The sequence below is a fragment of the Onychostruthus taczanowskii genome, unplaced genomic scaffold, assembly GCF_017590055.1.
Source record: "Onychostruthus taczanowskii isolate IOZ18803 unplaced genomic scaffold, ASM1759005v1 scaffold3, whole genome shotgun sequence".
Taxonomy (NCBI): Eukaryota; Metazoa; Chordata; class Aves; order Passeriformes; family Passeridae; genus Onychostruthus; species Onychostruthus taczanowskii.
This window is the reverse complement of record NW_024500349.1, coordinates 16,737,420-16,759,581: the sequence shown is the minus strand read 5'-3', so window position 1 is coordinate 16,759,581 and position 22,162 is coordinate 16,737,420. Positions and strand designations below refer to the sequence as shown.

The window sequence follows — 22,162 nt, the reverse complement described above, 5'->3', positions numbered from 1 at the left end:
CTCTATTAAGCACTTTTAAGGGAGCCCTGTGCTGACAAGATGTAATTATTGCTCATCTTTCCTCCTATTTCATCACATCACGGCTTCTTTGCTTTAATGGCAGCTTTTAGTCGCTTCTATGTATTACAAGTAGTTTTTCCTTAATAACGTTGAATTGTGAAATCCCTAAAAAATCTGCGTTGCAGAAGTGATACAAGGGAAAAGCTTATTCTATACTTGCTCTGTGTCTTACACTTCTGAAATGTACCACAAAGCATCTGCTACCAATCACTGTCAGAGGAGGACGTTCAGCTGGATGAATCACCTGAGTGAGCTAACACTGCAGTTCATCATTTACCAGCCCAGAGCAATGGGTTTTTACACTTATCCAGACTTGTTAGCTGGCTAAACCAGACAATTGCTTCTGGACCTTTTCTTCAGTCTGCAGAAATATGTTAGCTGATCTAATGGCTTAACAGGAAGGGCAGGACAAATGTAAATATTTGTTTACATGCTTACATTTGTTTATAAAAACCCTAATGGTGTTTTGTTGCCATGGGATAATGTCAATAAAAGTTTATTTCAGACTCATCTGCAGGAAAAAGAAGCCAGCTACATTATGGGACAGTGCTTTTTACATCTTCCAGGTATAATCTGACAAAGTCTTTTCCCAGCTTTGCCAAGACATAAAAACAAGTTGGATTCTGTTCTGAACCCCATAGGGAAGCCAAACAGAAATGAGTCACTCAAGGAACTCAAAGACTCCCTTTGAAGACTCCTATTGCAGGTTAAGTACACAATGCTCAATATTAGAAATGCTGGATGGAATGATGGACCATTGAAGGAAATGGCTACATGTTCAAAGACCCTTCATCTTTAACTTGTAAACAATGCAAATAGATACAGAAGTTAATGAAAATGATTGCTGAGGTTGAGAATGTAATTTTCATAATCTTAAAGCTATGACTTGCAAGCTAATTCCTGGAACAAAGAGCCATATAACCTTAAATGGTGTTGTGTGAGCCAATCCTGATGGAATGAACATGTGTAGCTCTCTCACTGAGCATGACTCAGCTACAGCAAACCCACTGACCAAATGAAGCTTCATCCCAACATAGAGCAGCCTACAAATGTACAGGCACTCTGCAATGATTGACTTTTTATTGCCTAACTGACTCAATAAAACAAAGCTGAGCAATTCTGCAGCCTGGGAATGAAGGATGTACTGTAATTTGATCTAAAGTTCCTTAAATCTCATATTTATAGGAGCTGCAGTAGGCATTTCATGAGTTGTAAAGAATGTAAATATCACTTGTGCAACAACAGACCATGCTTAATAGGAGAACTAAATCTAGAAATACTGAACATAAATCCATTAATCAGCACCCTAGCAAAGCAGGTAAAGAGACTGATTGTTGATTATTCTGTATATATTTGTGATTCATTTCTAGATGAGTAATTTTTCTTTCAAAAATAGACACAGACACCTGATGAAACCTACACAAATTGAAAGAGTACATGTAAAATATAAGATTCATAATTCAGAGTATAAAGTAACACAGCAAGTACCACCAGGAAGGAAATACTAAGTCCACACTACAATTCATAACAGGGATAACACCCTCAGGATATTTTTTTCTCTATCTCAGAACTGGTGACACTACTCTCAGGGCTCCTGCATTTTGTTTGAATTCTGCTTTGTGGGATTCAAAGGCCTGCAGTGACAAAATCAATACGCATGCTCCACCTGCTGCTCGCTCTTCATTGCACCACTGAAGTTGTAGCATCTGTGCAGTGATGAATGTTTTGGAAACTCCTATAAAAGGTTATAAATGCTCTGACTCAAACAAAAAGTTTCACCAGGTTTCTGATGTCATATGTGATTTTCATATCTGAAATTACCTGAAAAAGCATCTTACCAGCTTACCTAAGTGCATTTTCATAGGACATAGAGTCAGCTAGCCAGACCTTTTAGGAGACACATTTGGGGAATTATTTATGCAGTAGAAAATTTTGAAAGGGAAACTATTAAAAAAAAAAAAAAACCTGTAAAAATTGATAAAATAATACCTGTGCAAAATAAATTTCTACCTTGTTCTTGATGCAGTGTTTACACCACTAGTCATTGGAAGTACAATAGCAAAAGGCCACATGGACTTAATAATACTCTGCTTTCCAGAAAAAAAATTGTCACACTTCTTCAAGAAGTTACATATTAAATGAAGAGCTTGTTGGCCTATTGCTCAGCCATCCAGAAAGGAAACCAAGAGACTCAAATCTGGCCCTTCAGTCCCTCAAGTCCTAAGTGGTCACGGTGTTGCAAAACTCAGTTTGGAACAGGCAGTTCACCCAACCCTTCCAATGTCCTGGCACAGATCCTCCTGAGATTTTTTTCAGGCATGTTTTCATTCCAGCATCCTCGACTTGAACTTCTGAGTATTTTTTTCCTATTTTTCTTGAATCCTTGAAAAAGAAAAATTAAAATAAAGAGGAACATCTTAAAATACTCCTGTATGACAAAAGTAGAAAATCAATGTCATTTCCTTCATAGCATCACCCACCCTCAGCTGCATCTTGCTCAGTGAAACAGCAGGGAGGTGAAAGCATCTAAAATGGCAGGTTCTATTATAAAAAATTGTTGCTTTCCATAGCCTTAGCAAAGAATGACTAACATAGAAACAGAGATAGGTGCTATATTTTTAAATTAATGAAACAGAACTAAATAAAGACATTCCAGACCCACTTTCCTTGTAAGAGGAAAAATGCTGCAGTTTGACTATTTCAACAGATCTGATTCTACAGCATTTATGTGAAAATTATATAGATAAAATAGCTTTTTCTCCCCACAAAAAATAATATTACACAACTTAGTCACTAAAATATTAAAGACATGCAAATAGATATCTTGTCCCTAGTTAAAAAAAAAGAGTGGTGAAGTACAAAGAATAAGTGAAATTATAGGATCACAAGAAAGTTCTCAAGGCTAAAATCAGAACTTCTTCCAGTGAAAATGAGTTCATATCATCAGTGGTCAGGCAAGGACCTCTACCATGATCTGTCCAACTGAAGTTCAAGAAAAAAACTGGATCTATTCTAGCATAAGTTGAACAAAGAAGTTCATGCCAAAATAACACAGCAGGATTAGAAATTGCCTGAGCCCCTGCTATTCAACAAAGGTCAGAATTTGGGTGCTGATTAGTTTATGCTGCTACGTGGATAACTGATGAGTGCCCAGAGGATTCCAGAAAAATAATTAAAATGTTGCAAGAGCAAAGGCCAGAGCAAACTGCAGCAAAGTTGGGGTTTTTTTTTTCTTTTTCGGTGACCCTGGCACTGGGAATTTGAAATTGCTTCTCAGATTCTGTTCAGTCTGAATAGGACTACTGAAGCTGTACCCAGAAGCTGCTTATCCTTGGAGTACGAGGGGATTCCTCTAAAGAGCTCTCCACAGGGCCTGGAACTTAAATACTGCACTCAGTGAGACACAAAGGACCAAATTTAGGCTACTAAATGAAAGACAGAGGTAATCAGCCAGAGACTCCCCAGTCAATAGACAGCTAAAGTGATACTGTCTGTGAAATCAAAGATATTATTCACGTCATCCTACAATTTTCTGAATTTACTCCCTTTTAGGCACCCTAAAAGTGTTTGTTTCTCTACTGTTTATAAAGAGTCACAGGAGAGAGAGGCTGCAGAGGTCTGTGTGTGTGAGCTGGGGCCGTCCACCCCATGGGAGCTCAAAATGTGGGCCCAGCAGCTGCAAGGTCAAGCCAGGGTGGCAAAGTGCTTCAAGAACCATCTTGAAAGCCACTGTCAGTAAGAATGGGATGGGATGTGCCAGGGAAAATGGAATAGGATGTGGTGGGAGAGGTGGGATGGGAAGTGAAGAGGTGGAAGAGTAACAGTTTTGTAGATCTACAATCCTTTAGCTATTTTTGAGTCAAGCTGGCCCCCATAGAGCGAACGTAAGCCTGCTTTCAACAGAGCTGCTAAGAGCAATGGAAATAACATCTCCTTCCATTTAACATCACCTGGAATTACCAGAATGTGGATCAACTGCCTACATACTGAGCAAGCTGGCATAAGGAACAAGATCTACCTCCTTAATGGGAGAGTAGGCTTTGTGCTAAAGCTTTCCATGACACTTAGCTGCTGGCTCAAGAACAAGACACGAAAATCATGTCTTCCCAAAGTTCAAAGGAAAACAATTAGTCACAAGGAACCTGGGATGAGGCGAAGGATTACAGAAGAAAAGTAAAGACCAGGCCAACAGAGAGAAGGGCAAAGTCATGTGCAAGAAAGAACAAAATGATATCTGCAGATCTCGCTCAGTCACCATAACCTGGTGAGAAAAATAGAGTGGATTTTACAGTGAACCACCGGCCTTGGAATCAATGTTTGTGTGTTGACATATTTTTATATATTAATTTTCACACTGAAGGAATGTCATTAAGACATACTAGAACAATGTCAGTAATGCTTTACTGTCAGTGGTAGGCTGTGCCTTCAAATAGATTTTTAGCATAATACAGGAAGGAAATCTGTTGGTTCCTAAAGGAGATGGATGCAGTAGTAAAGATGAAACAATAAAATTATTCAGGAATATTTCAGCAGAACAGGTAAGTGACCAATTTCATCTAAAATCTTATCAAAACATGAAGTGGGATTGCTTATATACTAAGTGCTAAAGTTGAGCACTTAATTAGACTGTCAAATCTGGGAGGACCAGAAGCAGATTAAACTTTGGATACTTATACACAGTGATCAGACACTGCAGAGCAAAGGAAAGATTAGATGATCATAACTAATCTAAGTTTTAATTAAAATTTAAAAGCAGACAGGTTTTGCACTTCCCACAAGGGAGAAAAAGCAGAGTTACGACAAGATGGGTTCAAGAGTATTTTTCTCATTTCTGAATCAAATTTAGTATCCACTCTTTCTAAGGTTATTCTTAGCTAAAAGAAAATTCTCTCAGTTTAAGTAACTACCACTGAGGACCGCATTCCATTTTCATTTATTGACTGGTGGAATTGCCTCACAAGTTAATACGATGAGTAGCTAGAAGTTCTCCATGCTGATGAACATTTTAATTTTAAACTTAAATTTAGTGTCTTGACTCCTGAGCATTGACTGCCCTCTGTTCAAGCCTGCAGGCAATGTCAGAACAAAGTTCACTTTAATGGAAGAAAAGGGAAGAATATTGTATCATTGTCTCTCCCACATATATGCAAAAATGTTAATGCCCAGTCTTGCAGTTTTCAATGAAGATTGCTGATGATGTCAGAGCTATCATAACCCAAAATATAAAATAATGTATTTTCCTTCCTATGGAGGGCTGATTGACTTATTTATTATGGTTTAATTAGATGGAGAGTTTAACCTTCTTGTATTTAGAAATTGTTTGAAATTAATTTCTAACTTGTGTAAAAGTATTTACTACCCATAAATACTTTATGGGGTGTTAAGGTGAATGATTTTTAACTTAATGAACTTTTAATCTCTACTTATTTTTCTAGAAAAGAGCAGCCTGGCCTTACTCACATAGAACTGACCTTACCAAATACTTTCAGTGCATGAGGAAACTCATTACAGTTAGGATACATAGAGAGCTTTTTCAGAAATGCTGATAAATATAATCATTCTATCAGGTTAGAAATTTATGGGTGATGAGTATCAAATACATTTGAAGACTCTAAATATTATAATTTAAAGAGCAATTGTCCAAACTTTTAGAATTTGCCTTTTACGCTGTAAATCAAATGGGAAACTTGGAATTTCACAGAGAACAGACCTTTATGATGGAGAGTTGTAAAGAGAGAAAGTATGTGAGTGAACACCAATTTTGACCATGTAGAATTTTGAATTAGGTTTTACACTATTTTGGAGTACTGGCCAGTATTAAATCCTTCCAACATCTTGAATGTGACTATGAGCTGGATGCCTGCTAAAACCTAGTAGCTACAAAAACAATGAAAAGCTCAATGTTTAGCACTATAATGAGTATCAGTAACTATAAAATTATCAGAAGTGAACACAGTTCAGTTAGAATTTACCTGGAAAGACTTGAAACACATCAGCAATTAGAAAAAGCTGAGCTGGAATGCTGAAGTCTTTTTATTTCATTACTCTCTCTACTGAAGAATGGATGAAGGACATCTAAAGACTCAACACAGCTTTCTAGGAATGTATCAAAGAACTGGAGGATGCTCAGGCAGGAATTTTAGCTCTTCAAAAGAGCCACATAAAAATAAAAGGAATAAAAAAGTTAAGTTTCTGAAACATCACAGACTCAGGAGACTTACACTTTCTCTCCCAGTCAGAGCTTTGTCATTGTTGAGTAGCTCACAGATAAAATAAGGAAAAGAAAATCAATTATCTTACCATGTTAAAGAAATGTGAGAATACAGCATGTGAGGAAAACCATAAAAACCTCAAAGTGGGGCAAAGAACAAAATGTAGTTTAATAGCTATATGCATGACATATGCTAAGTCAAGCAGGAAGAACATTCAATGCCTTCCTAAGAGACTGCAAAATATTTAGCAAAAAAGGTAGTGCAGGTCTATGCAATGTTTAATTAGAAACCAGACAACAACAGGAATAAAGACTGAAAATGGGGAGAAACTCCTTTTTTTGGTCATTTTAAGGCTGAGAGAGCCGTAAAAGGAAAAACTGAGCTATGGAATACTCAGAGATACTCAGGGAGGAGGGATACTACAATTTTATTATCATGAACTGCTTGTCTATCCATGTACAAGCAAAACAAAACAGAAGGGGAAGCCTGAAATGTAGTGAGTACATGCTAAGAATCAGCATGAAAAAAAATAAAATGTAGACTTTAAAAATAAATGTAACATTACTCAGCCTTTTCAGGAAACTGCTACGTTTCTCAGAAGCACTCTGCCAAACCGTGAGGTAAAGAATGAAAACACCTTAAGTGGAAAATAAAAAGCCACCAACATGTTTTATATGTATATATATTTTATAAGTATATACATCTACAGAGAAGGGGAAAAAAGAACTTTTGTGGGAATTCTCACTTGTTACTAAAACAAAGTAAACAAAGCCTCAATCTTATCATGATTGTGCAAGGGACAAAATCTACCCACTGGTTATGTATTACTAAATTAAATAATGACTTTGATAAATAAGCATAAAAGTTTCAGATTTTAGAGTACCTATAAAAAACTAAAAAATATGTCAAACACTGTCATTAAGAGCTGATATCTTAAAAGAACATGAGGCCATATAGACAGTGATTAGAACTGCAGATAAGGATATGCAATGAATACAGAAATAGAAAAGGAAAATATTCCCTAGTAATAAACAAGTAAAAAAAAAAAAGCACAGGTATTGCAATGATAAAAAAATAGTCTTATGTTGAATATGCAAATAGGCTATAATTACAGATTAATGGTAGAAAATGGCATAATTAGTCTGCATATGCTATATTGTTATTCATGGTTTCCAAAAGTGATGTTATTAGAGAATATAGCACCTAAAGAAGTAATCTCATGCTTGAATTGAGACTTGCTGGCATTCCAAGTGTGGGAACAACTGATAATGAACTGCAATTTGATTGATGCATTTTCAAGTGTGTTTTAAAGGCATGTTATACACCCATATCGCTTCAAGCCTGGTGTTTGCCCAAAGGTCCTATGGAAGGGGTTAATTTTTTAATTACCTAAGAGAGAAATAATGAAGTTCAGACCTCCCTGTGCCCATCAACAGGGGAACACATTCATGAACATCCCAAATACAAAGACTTTCAGCAGTCCAGCTGCTGCTCAACCCAATGCTGAGAACCATCCAGAGAATGCCTGCTGAGCTTGCTCAGGGAAGTCCAAAAGGAAAAACAAGAGGCATCTGCAGCTTCTTCCACAGAAGGAAGAAACAAAGACAGCCCTCAGTTTTCAAAGATCACAAAAAGAACAAATTGCAAAAGAGCCAGCACAGACATGCAAAGGTTAAAATCCATGAGGTGCCACACAGATCTTCTAAACAAAGTAAGCAAGGCAGGAACTGATCAGCAACCCCAGATATTTTCATTATATTATCACTAATTTCTAAGTTACCTTTGCAAGAAGATCTGTAAAGTTACCTGGCCACAAAGAATTTGATATAATTGTCACTGCTAGTTGGTAAAAACATGACACAAAGGAGGCATGCAGACCTTTTTTCCTCTGTACCAAACATATTAGTTAATGTATTTGTTTATCAAAAGCACAAGTAAAAGCTCTGATTGGTCATTCTTTTTAAACAAGAGAATGTGGTGCTATCGCGATGACTTATGTCTTCCAAAAAAATAAAAATCAAATTATGCAAAATCAAAAAGCTTTATACAGTGGTGTTGTGAATGCAGATAAAACATTATGTACATTGCAAAAAGCTTTCCTCTGTAATTTTTAATATCTTTCCCAGGATACATGGAATCTGTTTCACTCCTATAATAATTTTCAATATTCCAATGCATTCTTCATAAATAGCAATATCCTGAAAAGATCATTTTTCACAATTATATTATATGGTATCTGACAAGTCAGTACCATGTCAGATTATGTGTGGTAAGCAGAGCAGCCATACAAGGAACCAAACATAAAAAAAATAAAATCTGGGGTTTTTTTTGATTCTGTGCTGTGTAACATATGGGTGTCCAAAACAGGATCTGCTGCTCTGTAAATAAATATTTTTGCTTTTTCTGAAACTCATTATTTTCTGAACTTCTATTTATGTCTTTGAAGAGTGAAAAATGCCAGTGGTGCTTCAGCACTTAACAAAGGCAGGAATTTTTTTGCAACTTTTTCAGCACGTTTTTGTCCATTGAGCCAAAAAGTGAAGGCAGTGTGACAGTGATACCAGGAGAAGGTAAATATGTCCAGTCCCAGCTGAGTTCCTCTGCTGTAGCTCATCATGGGAGTTATGCTTCAATTCCTGGCTTCAGCAGCCATCTAGGAGAAGAATTTGCTCCATAGACAGATGTCTGGAGCAGGCTGATGCCCAGGAAATTAGATGTAAACACACTGCTCTCTGCCAAAGAAGAGTTTGCCTTCATTTATATCAATATTTCAATTTAAAGAAAAACCTGCTTTCTCCTACCTCTCAGGGTTTCAGGTTTCTGTATTCCTCCATAATGATGTGATAATCACCTCACAAATATGTGCAAGAACTGCACTATTCCTTTTAAGTTTATTTCAAAACTGAGCTTATAACGATTTACATTCAACTCTTACCTTTCTTGGAGTAAAAAAAAAATTATACTTTTTCTTGAAAAATAGTCCTGAGTGAAAAAAGTATTTAGCAACCCTTTTGTAATTCACAAGCTATATGTGACAGGTCACATTCATTTCAATTTTCAAGTTAACTGATTGTAAATCATTTCAATTTTTTAAACAAATTTGCTGTAAGAGTATAAAATTATTTCTAGCAAAGTTATATTAATCACCTTACACTTAACTGGTTAGAATTAATTTAAGACAGATAATTTTTTCTCCCTGTCAAGAGCTTTCTGCATTGCAAAGAAAGCAAACAAGAGGGGAAAATACTATTTTTTTCAAATAATCTGTAAATATGTTGCCTATTTCCACAGTCCATGAATCTCTCCAGAATTTCTTGCTGACTTAAGCCACATGAATTTAAAAGCACATCCTACTCTTTTTGGTTCTCTTAATATTACTGCTGATATCTGAATATCTTAAGCAGGACTTTCTTCATAACAGAGTGAAATAAACTGCTTTCTTTTAAACTATCATTTTGAACAAGGTCTTATTGCAAAAAATTAAGTGGCAGCAAGCATACTGAGGAATTATTTAGGAATGAGTCCAGTACACTTAAAATTATAAAAAGAATATATATAACTGATCTGTTTTTCACTCACTCTACCCATTTCCTGCAGAAAAGTGAAAATAGAGGTAATTCCGTTACGTTTTGAGTAAAACAGAAAACAAGCTGAAATACTGATTATTAGTCTAACATACTTTGTTTTCCATACACAGCAACCTGTCAAGCTGTGTTAGAAACAGTGGCCACAGAGCAGGGAGCGAACACAAAAACACAACTTCCAGCTCAGGACACACGACACACACAGCACTAAGGTACAAACACGCAAAATACTTCTCCGGGCTTAGAATCTTCTTCCATTTTTTCCCCTAAACATGCAGTGCCCTCTCTCAGAGGCAGAATCCCAAGTCAGATGGGCATTTGTTTTGATCCTGAGCAAATCCTCTTGTCCTGATGTTTTTAAGGAAGTGTGTCCTTCAGGCTCCACCTCTGAGCTCCTCCCTCAGGGGATGCCCATTGCTGTGGCAGCTGCACACTCACAGAGTTAGTACCACGTTATCATTTCTAACCACTGGCACTATTTCTAATTCCATGGAACACACACAAATGCCTCTTGGAGCATGCACGTTGAAAAATACTGCTGTTCTCACTTATTGTTGCTTCTGCTGCTATTTCAAGGACTGTTTATGCTTCATGTTTGAGTTATGATGTCCCACGCTTAGCTCTCCTATCTCATCTCTTCATGGCTCTGATGTACAGGTCAATAATCAATGCAGAACTGTTTCCACAACCTTGTTAAGAATCTTATTTTAGTGAATACTTTGCCTTTACAATATAAACGTGACTATTGTAGGGACAAGAAGAAAAGAAAAAAAAATAATAAATTTAATGCACTTAGGTAAAAAAAATAGGAAAAAGTATTTTCTGCATTTTAGCTCAAACCAGGAAATGCACACATGATTCATCATTTTTGTGTACTCCATAAAGTATCTTCTTCCAAGTTGGACAAGAGAATGCAGAAGACCAACCACAGGGATAAGTATCTCCCTTTCCTTCAGGCACTACTCATGCCCCCCTCTACACTGATACTTCCTTCACTTCCTTTTTCAAATGATTCAGACCCACCTATATGGCATTTTTTTGACTGTCCTGTATATCAGACAATGAAAAATATATCATTTCCTCATAAATTATTATGGATTATAATATAAAGTACCATCAGCTTCAGAAAGTGATTTGTCATGTTTCAGCAACAGTGAGAAGGGTTTTTCCCATACAGACAGACTCATTTATAAACACTGAACCTTCAGAAAATCTTCATGAGGGTTTGAAGGACTCAAGGACAGCGTGAGTGAAAATGATACGAGCAAGGGTATTTGAATGCTAACAGATCATTTCTTTGTAGGGAACTGTCTAACATTCCAAGGCATTAATTTCTATCATCAATCTACCCAGTCAATAGTGTAGACAAAGCTAGACTCAAAGTGTAAAGAAGACATAAAATCTGTATCATTATGAAACCTGGATTCAATTTTAGTCAAAGTCCTTTATTAAATAGATTATCATCAGGTGTGTCACTCATCTAAGCCTCTGACTTATTCTTCCCCATTGTAGTAAACATTTCGAGTTGGCAGAGTCACAAATTCTATTTGCTATTCACATTGCATTGTCCTTTGTTTTTACATCTCACCACACACTCTTCCATTTGGGCCATGATTCAAACATAGGCACCACTTACAAGCAATGAGCAAAGAGGGATGAAAACCAAGGTACATTTTACAAGGTTTTCTATTGCCTTTTTTTTTTTTTTTTTTAATCCAATGGAAATAGATGCCAACAGACTATTTTCAGGGTTGGGGAGGAAAAGGAAGATCTTAGCAATTCTGCAAGAATACATCATGAAGGAAATGAAATAGACAAACCAAGTCACATAAGAAAAATAAATAAATAAGAACCTAGAAGACCACTCAAGTTAATTACCCTCAGAATATTTCTTTCTTAACTGTATATACATCTAATAAAAATAGAAAGGGTTCAACATGGGCATTACTAAAATTTTTACTAATCACAACACCAACTGTACAGTCTTTCAAGGGAGCATTGTCCTGCTGTTTACACAAAGCAGAAAATAGATGCTGTCCCCTATCCATTCCAGGGAAGGTGGGCACCCCCAAGCTGAGCTAGACAGAAGTCTTTTGGAGATGACAAGAATGGGGTATCACACAAATAAAGGAAATAAGACCTCTGAAAAAATTAAGCTGTTGCCTGAAGTATTAGTGCAGTCCTGGCAATGCTTTGTCTAGCTTTACTGTAGAAATGGTTATCCCATTTTGCACACCATTCAGAAGAACAGCACTAACTGTGAGAGTGACCACAGCCAGAAAACACGACCTGAGGGCTGGATGTTTTCCACCTGACAGCACCAGTAAGCAGCAGAATCTTGTCTGAGCAACCTTATGTCAGTAATCCATCAATTTGATAGTACTGATTCTACTCCTTTCATATTTCTGTCCCCACTAGACAAAATTTGCAAGATACTAAGAGTAAAAAGAAAGTTATTTTATCACATCAATGATTTGAGGAAGAGCATTCCAGCACTCTCTTATGTTTCATAGATATATTTAAGATTCCCTTCATTGGGATACCTAGAGACCACAAAAATAGCTTGCAAAGGTTTTGTATCAGTTTGAATTCACACATTTGTGTGTGCATTTCTGAATGTAACTGGTAAAGCAGATGAAAGCAAAAGTCCTTTACTTCCACCATGGCTTCAATCTGTGTTTTCCTTGTCATTTTCTTGCTATAAGAAACAATTAGACAAGACCAAATTTCAATGTGCAAGTTTCCTTAAAAGAAGCATACTAGGGTTTTCTGAAACAAAAAAGTTAAATCCAGGGAGGTGGGTTATGGATAACAAAAGTCCTAGGAAGGGTGGTTTTATTGAACAGAGGAGCACCTAGAAGGGGAGGCCACATCAATTCCATTGAACTAACCAATATCTTATGGTCAACAGGGAGATGGAGGCAGGTGAGCATCCTTTGAGATGGCCTCGGGTATCCCATTCCCCTCTGATTGTTCCCTTCACAAGGATATCAGTCTCCTGCAGGTCTCTGACCTCTGACATCCTCACAGGACGAGCTTTGCATAGGATACCTGACCTATTCAGGTGAAGCAAATAACTGCTACCTGTCCATGTGTGCACCATCACTTTAGGTATTTATTTAGGTGACCTAATGAGATGAATGTGTCCTCTCCTCCTTCCTCACTACATTTGAATAGAACCCAGACACAAGTTTTTTCACTCATACAATGTTGTCCTGACAACAGAGTATTTTCATAACTTGCTTGCATTACTTAGCCTTTAGAAAATGACAAGTGAAAGACCCACAAGTACTATTTACATGTAACTGTTAATCAGGCAGGAGCTACTACAATCAAGTTTTGCTGAGTTTGTCTCATTTGGATGGGCTGCCGGACAGCAAATAAATCCCTGGAAAATATTTAAATGCTCTAAATGAGTGTCCCAACTAGAAGTCCAGTCTCTAAGCAGAGTCCAAAACTGCTGAGAAACCAATTTTTTCTCATATTTAAACTAGCATCACACTAATACAATATTACTACTTTGTCATCAAGATTGTAACTGGAAAACATTTAGGTACAAACACCCATACAGATGAGGCAAGTGCAAAGTTAAACATTGTAACAATACTCTTGGAACAATTTGGATTACAAAAATATCTTGGTCCAACGACTGTCTACAAGAGATATTTATTTCATGTATTAGTATCTGAAAGGTTGTTCACCTTACTGGCTTTCACTTCATTCAAGTTTTGATTTGTTAGTTCAAGTTATGCCACTCAAAAGCTAGAAAATCCTTTCTGGCTTTGGAAAGAGCAGAGAGATTAACATTGAAAAGGTGAACAAAAATTAAAAGAAACAGACCAGCTGCAGCTGGTAATGAAATCAGAGCAGGTTTTTATCTGAATTTATTAGAAAGTTCAGAACTGTTTTCTGCTGACTGGAAGTTTTCTGTTTTCTGCCCCTGCACCCTAAAATGTGCTGTAGTGCAGAAGGCAAACTTTTATCCTTTCCTACTGATTTATTTATGTGACACCAGCATTCATGAATGCTAACATTTTCTAGTGCAGTGTCAGTCACAGACTTGTGCTACACAGGGAGGAAACACCTCTCCTGGAATTGCTTCCCCAGGTCCTCCTGGCATATTCAGCGAATCCAAAGGCTTTTTACTTTTACTAAAGTCTTCACCAGCAGGGCTGAAACACAAATGTGTTCAAAAACTTCTGGAGAAATCACCTCAGAGGGAGCACAAATAATTGTAACCCCAGTGCATCTAACCCCACTCTAGTTTTGACTGTACCTCTGTGTGAGAGCTGCTCCAGGATGATCCTCAGGTGCTGCAGAACAGGGGCTGAAATGTCATATTTATAGATGTCTATTACTGGCACTTGCTGACATCTCCCAAATATTCCATCTGCAGGAAAGAGAAAAAAGAAAAGGAAAAATACACATTTCGTTTTCTGAGAGGAAAAACAGCGTGATGAGATGCGCATTTCCAATGTATCCTAATTATACACTGAAGGAACCTTTTAAAAGACACTTTAAAAAGCTATCAAAGGACCACTGAAGTCATGAGACAGAATATTTTCTATCAAAATAAATAAATACTGGAAAGAATATTAGTTGGAGGAATATCCTATTGTATGAGATAGGCATATAGTTTATTTTATGAAGTATTTTCAGACTTCTGCTTCCCAAATCTTTAGATGTAAGACTTCTTTACTGACAATTCAGTGAGAGAAAATCTTAATGTTCAATGCCTACTATGATGTGGATAAGAAGTGCAGCATCCAGAAATATAAATATTAATTTGCAGAAAACTATGTGGATTTGCTGAAACATTTTTAACGTGGGAGCTGTGTGTTAGGCATTGGTAAATGAGAACTGAATCCATAATGGCTAGTAAAGGCTCATTTCAAGAAGTACCCTCTAATGAATGCAATAAAAGAAAGCTTCTCACAGAACAATGAGATATTAATGTGGCCTAATTTATTTAGCTCCATTCCATTTGTCTGAAATGACAGACTCTTCTCATCAATGTCTTTTCAAATCACACCTTCTAATTAATTTAGCTTCTTATTAGTCTTTATTTAGAGAATTGTTCATTTTGAGGCAAGCTTCCTGTGTATGTGTGGGAGGAACAGGGAGTTCAAACATTCAAATTACCTTTCTCCCTTTCATACAAAAGCCTAATTCAGAGTCTAGGTGCTTCACATACAATCTGACCATCTGCAATTCTGGGTCTCTGAGAAAGAAAGTGGTTTCATTTATTGTTCAAAATAGTTCTCTTCTATATAGTGATCCAAAGGAAGCAATTTAAATGCAACAAGTTTAATTAGCAAAATATTCTACTGCAATCCTAGTTTTAACACAGTAATTACTTCTGCTCTGATACTACATCTATGCTCCAAAAGGAGAACTGCATCAGATGAGCAGAAAATAAGGGTAAGCATTAATTTGCAAACGTCCATTACTTTCTCTCCTACTTTACAGACCTAAAAGACTACAAATGGGAACTACTGGCCCAGCTGTTCACTAAACACAAATAATGGCATAAAAGAAAATAAACCAAACCAGGATACAGAAAAAGGGCATTATTAGCCCTCACTGTTAAACACAAATACCTCATTGAAATTAGCCAACTTCTTCTTTCTTCTCCTTTCCAATCCTCCTGTCACTTACAACTGCCAAATTAAGTTAATTCAAATTAAAACCCTACATCTGAATCTAATTTTGCTATTGGAAACTAGGTTTAATTTGGAAACCACACAGACAGATAGGGTTTGGTTTTTTGACATGCCATGTGAAAAGCAGCCTAACAGCAGATTAAAATATTCATCTCTGTTTAAAAACCTGCTGCAGTTGAAAATAAGCAAAGTATATAAATATCAGTCAACTTGTAAATGGATGGATAACAGGAAGAGGGTTTTGATTCAGAAAGGAACAGAAGATCATCTCAGTGTTTAGGAACAAGATTGTTCAAAATGAAACATAACCTGACACAGCCAACTGTACTTTGGGATGCCACCATTACTGGCTACAAACAATTAGTACAAAATCTATGTTCACATAAACTAATATCCATACATTTTTTAGAGATAATGTACCTTAAAAATAATTCTAATCTTATTTTAGAGTCCAGAAAAGCATACTCATTCAGTAAAATTGAAAGATTTTTTGAATTAAGTATAATTTAAGGATGTCTCCATGGATGTAAGAGCTAATTCACTCACAAACTCCAAAAGAGACCAAACCGTTTTCCCAAACTCAGAGTTTTCAGAAACCTTCAGCCTTTTTCCTTTGAATAGAACAAAACCCATTTAAATTCTAAAATTAACAATTAGCACATGAGCCTGAGCTGCATTATACAATCTATCCAAAAACACTGGGACTACTTAGGGAGAAACTGCAAGTTACTTTGGCTTTTGTACTTGAAATATGGGCATAATAAGCTTTGGAGGGCTGCAACCACAAATAGCACTGGGCTCTACTAAATGCAACACGAGGAGAGAGGAGTGAGAGCAGAATGCCCCAAGGAGTGGTTGGCAAATACCAGCTCTAAAATACAGAGGATCTTTGTGCCGGGGATTACAGTTGGGCTGGAGTCGTGCAAATAATACATTTCATCATTCAGCTGCTTTTTCTAAAAAAGTAGGAATTTTCCCAGATTTTTCTCTCTGGTTTGTTTTGTTTTGGGTGTGTTTTGACTTTTTAATTTTTTTAATTAATAAGGTTTCTGTGGCAAGATATAAGACCTAAAAAATTAAATTGAGGTTGTGCATTCAATTTTCAGGGTGTCTTTTAAATAAACTTACTTTCAATTACACAGATTGCAGGGCAAGAAAAGGCAAGGAAAAGCCATTTTACCAAGAAAAATTGTCAAAAGTGCCCCTCTTTTACTTTCAAGAAACCTAAATGGTAGATGTGGGGTCAGAAATGGCTTAGATCCAGCACAAAGCTCATTTTTCCTTGCAAAACAGATTAAATTAAATTACAGCTAATTTTTAAAATGTCCAGCTTTGTCTACCATGAACTATCCCAGTCACTGTGGGATTTACAGTAAGTCAGTACATGGTGCATCTTTCTGGACCCTGCTGTGCAACCAGCTGGCCTCAAACAGTGAGAGAAATGTCCAAAGCTGGCGCAAGGCAAAAAAGAAAGTGGAAAAGCTCCCAGATTTTACAGAAGATGTATCAGGGCAGAGGAAGTTCAAAGAGTGAGTGATGTTTTAATAACACCATGCTCTGTATTCCGACAGCTGCTGAGAGGGTGCTCACACTGAACTTCCACTGAATTTGTCTTAGGAGAGGGAACGTAACATGGAAAGGACATCTGCACTTTACACAAGCCCAGAATGAGGGAAGGGTGAGGCTGATCAATAGGGACACATGTTTCTTATTAAGGTGTAATCATTTGCTGTCAGCAAAAAGCAGAAATTTTCATAATAATATCTTAACAGTTATAGTTAGACCAGGGAAAATCTGCATTAATAGCATGCTCATGTTGGCTCTTAGAGAGCTGCTAGGTTTGTTTCCAAAGAAGACAATACACCCATACACCCAAGGGAAATAGTGAAATGTTTCTTTATCCATTTGGCTCTTTTGCTGATAGGTTAATACTTGAGAAGAAACAGAAACAGAAAATTTTACCATCTTGAATTTCAACAAATATTTATGCACTAAAGAGTTAGATGCTAAGATTAAAGGACACAAATTTACTGTAACTCAGATGCCTAATAAGATCTCAAAGAGTGTCAGATGTCTTTTATTAAAGACAACTTCCTGAAGCATGGTATACATATTTACACTGAATATTTATCAACTTCTAGTGAAAAAATTACAGCTGATAGATTAAACTATGAGCAAGTCAAAACACAGGTTCTGGAAGGCTGATCATTGAGAGAGGTCTAAAAGGAAATGGAAAACACCCATCATTATTCATTATTGTTGCCCATTTTTCATGAATTAGTGTATATATATGACCTACTGATGAAGTACCACATTGTATTCATGATTGACATCCAGGTACTCAATTATGTAATAGGAGACCACAAAAACCTACAGTTTGAAACAGTGTTGAAGAGTTGATTGCACCAGTTTGTTGATTTTGTAAAGGAGATGGGCATCAAGTGCTAGAGGTACTAAAAAAATCTTTGGAAACTTGTGCTGAGTGTCAACCTTCACCTTGAAGGCAACATTATTTGTTGGGCAGCTGATTCATGAAGTTATTCATAGGCAGTCATTCCTCAAAACAAAAACAAACAAACAAAAAAAACCCAAAAAACAACAACAACAAAAAAAAAAAAAAAAAACCCCAAAAAAAAAAAAAAAAAAAAACCAACAACCCTATCCTTGGCAAGAGAAAAGTAGCCCATCCCATCCTAGAACCATTATGTATGCCTAATCTGATGACTGAAGCTAATATGTATCCAAGACATGGCACAATTTTGAGTAATACCACCAAAAAATTCTTGCTGAGTGTCTCTTGCTACTGAGCAAAGGTCTGAAGACTGGTAGAGATACTGGAGTTTGTCTGCAGGCAGCTGAAAGCTTGATATATGTAAATTAAAAGATTGTGCTGTGCAGTAATTAATTATTTAGATCTGCATGCAGTGAAACTTTCACATGGCACTGACAAGTGACCTTTGCAAAGGAGCCTTTAAGCAGATCCTTTGAAGCACCTGGGTCTTCTGCTCTTCAAACTCCTGCAGCAGCCAGAAAGGAGCAGCTCTCCAGACAGTGTCAGTAGTCACACTTTAGCTTCCTCACACTAATTACCTGACAATTGATAACAAATTAAAGTAAAGCTCTGTATAAAATTCAAGTTTTGCCCCATACTGCAGTCATTGTGCTCTGTTCCTGTAAAAAAGAAAGTCCACAGACCCAGTGGTGTGTGTCAAATGGCAACTTCTGCCACCTCGGCTTGCATCATTTGTGCTCTTGCAGTTAATTGGAAAACCTACTGTAATGTTTTCAATGGGCATCATTCTCCAGCAACTTAACCTCCTGTAAGAAAAGAATCCTTTCTTCTCACTGAATATGGACATCACTTCACACTCCTTCCCCTAGCTAGTAGTTTAAGGTGCTATAAGGTCCAGGACTAATAAAAAGGTCAGTGTTACAACCCACAGTAAGAGCCTGAATTGCCTACTGGAGAGATTAAATCCTTTTCCAATGGGAAGCATAATATTTGCATCTCAAAAGTCTCAAGACACTGAACTTCAAGGTCACAGATGTTACACGTTTAGGAAGTATGAAGGAGATTGTTAGAGTATTTTATTCTTCTTTCCCTGCTGCTTCCCATAGTATGGAGTTCCTTTCAAAATCCCTTTTCAAAAATTAAAAAGAAAAGAAATTAATGTTACTGTTCCTTGAGGAGGATGTTAAGTTGCATGCCAGGAAGCTTTCTTCAAAAGATATAGTCCACAAATCCACATTCAACATTTACAAATAAAGTCTTCAGCAAACAACACATTTTTAATATTCTATCTATTAAAAAACATTTTTTCTTAACTTATCTCTCTACTTTTATATTCACTTAGCAAGTAAGGTAGAGATAATACAGATAGAGCAGCCGTGGCTTCTACAGTGTCATTTCTCATACAATGTTTTGGAAACATGAGTCCAGGGCTTCCAACAGCAAATCCTGCAGTGGTTGAGCAGAAAAGCTGCTGTTTGCAATAAGGGGGAGAGCAGCTTTCTGATGGGCAACCTCCTTCTGCTCAACTTTTAAAACCTTTTTGTCATTTTATTTTGCTTATCTCCCTGGTTGTTTTCCTCAGTGGCCCCTGGTTGTTCCCGTTTCAGAGCAGTAATAGTGGCATCTAGTGGACAGGGATCAGTCCTGGAGCACAGCTGCTCACCCCCTGAATTCCCTGCTTCCAGATCCACCTGGCTTATCCCAGTACAGAACCAAGCACTTCCAGCCACCCTCCACCCACGCTGTCCTTCCCTGTCCTAATGGCTGACAGGCAGGTGGAAGACTTGAAGGCAGCTATTTAAAATTAAGAGATATGATTTTAAAATTAAAGGCTACCATATTTGTTTGTAGAAGTAAGGAATGATAAAGGCAAGTAAGGAAAGTGCATTGAAACTGTTTAACAAGAGTATGTGGTGGCATACTGCTTTTGCTGCTGTGTGAGGCACAAAACATTATGCAATAAAAGTAAATCCTCAATTTCAAGGAAAACACAGCATATTTTTGTAGATCCATTTTGCAAATATAATATAAACACCATAAAATGCAGAAAACAATGAATTAGGACATTCTAAGCATGAAATTTTTTTATCCAACAAAAAAATTTGCCATGTAGTGGATAACTAAGAGCCCAGTAAATCCATTCTTCCTCAGCTACTGAATAAACTGCTGCCTGGAAGGCAAAGGTAACTTTAAAAAAATTCTGCTGCAATCCAGATCACCAAACAGTCCTATAAAAGAACTCTTACAAGATTTAATGCCTCTTCTCACCTCTCTGGACTCAGATATTTAAGAAAAAAGGTGGATATCTGGTCTACTTTGAAAAATTCCCCAAACCTAAAACCCCTGAATATTTCTGCTGATTAAAAGAATTGGGGAGGATGTTAGTGATTATGAAAGTGTTCATGTTAAAAGACAAAAGCTAACATTAACAGCAGCATTAGTTAGCTGTTGTGCAAATACTGGGATAGGGCTGGGATTTGCAAAGCTCCACATCATTCTGAGGCATGAATAGTTCCTCTGGGCATTATGGTCCCCTTGTCTCAAGGAGTAATTCTGACTGCAAGTTCTGGAGGACTCAGTCCTTCCTTTAAAAAAAGAAAAAAGATACGATCTTTAACAGAAGAGAAATATAATTTCAGTAACCATTTCTATGTTAACCTGCTAATTTAAGTGCTGGATTGTATAGTCCTAAATCATTACGCACGCTTAGAGATTTTTTTTTTAAATTACAACAGAAATATGTAAATTTTAGAGAAAGTAACTAAAAAATCCTCAGTACAGCAAAAGGAGGGAAGGAAAGGCCTGTGAAAAACTGAGTTAGAGGCTAACAAATCAAGAAGAGAGCAGGCTTGCCATGAAGTGCTGCCTGCTTCCAAAAAGCCCCACAGTTATTCAGCTAAGAGAATGAAAGGTCCAGATTTCAATGCCTACTTTATGTGATTCAGAGCACAGAAATGAAGCTTAACAGGTCACACTTAGACCTTGCAAACACTGAAATAATGGCCCTGCCTTGGGAGGAGAGGGCAGGAGGGACTTTAAGGAAAGGAAAAAGTGGATATGAAAAGAAAGCAAGTCTTAACATTTTGCTGCGAGAGCTAATGTTCAATCTGAATAATCCTTCAATAACTTGGTACTTCTTGGAGAACCAAATTTGAACTTTCCACAGCTCAGGAAACTACATGGCATGAAAGTCATGTTTTGGCTCTGTGATGAGGATAATAAAGGATCAGAAAATAGTGACTGAATCAACATCTTCCACATCCAGATAACCACTACAGTCTGTAAGCCATGGAACCATCTGCCTCTAATTCTGATCAGAAGCAAATCCAGAAAAACTTTGAGGAAAAAAGCCCAAGAAATTCTAATTGTAATATGTTGAGAGGGCTTTTCTAAGCAAAGCTATGCCTTCAGTATTAGCTGTGATGCTTCTAAGAAAATAGAACTTGCAATCAAAATTCTCTAAGCAGCAACTCCCTTTCTGGTCAATACTGGTAGTAAAGAGAAAAGGGAGGAAAGATTTGAACATATAAATCCTCCTCCAAGAGGATAAATACTGTAAATTCAAGTATAAATCAAGTACTAGTAGGGTTACAATAAAGCTATCTTTTCCTTTAACATGTTTAGCCACAGGACTGCAAAATTAACATATAGGTTTACCATACATTTTATCTCAATACTGAGAAATCTAAGCCATGTGCCCTCCCCTGTTTAGAAAAAGCCTTTTTTCCTAGAAAAAAAGACAGAATTCTGCATCAAATTCTGACCATGTCATTATCAGAAAGATATGAATAAACTAGAGAAGTTCAGAGAAAAATGAAAGAAAGGAGGCAGTCACATAGAGCCTTAAGCATTGAACTACCTGATTCTTTACAAGAAACACTAAATGTTTATGCAACCTGGTTGATTAATTATTTATTACATTATTGGGAGAAATGGAGTGAAGAGACAAAAATGAACATTCTGAATCAGAACAAGTTTCAAGCAGGGAGAAACTATTCTGGAGCTGTTCAGCTCCCTCCTGGAAGAGTAATGGAGCTCCTATTGCTTGCACTGTTTAAAATTAAGCCAGAGCAACAAGGAATGGTGAACAACTGAAAATCAACAATTTTTTTTTAATGTACCCAATATGCA

General features: G+C 36.9%; 1 protein-coding gene across 1 annotated transcript in view; it reads right to left on the bottom strand.

Annotated features, from left to right (window-relative positions):
- Nucleotides 1-22,162, bottom strand: part of PTPRN2 (protein tyrosine phosphatase receptor type N2) — a 631,017-nt gene that overhangs the window by 455,221 nt on the left and 153,634 nt on the right. The window contains exon 3 of the mRNA XM_041408324.1: nucleotides 14,133-14,246. Within this exon, the coding sequence (XP_041264258.1) occupies nucleotides 14,133-14,246 (114 nt within the window). The remainder of the gene's footprint in view (nucleotides 1-14,132; nucleotides 14,247-22,162) is intronic.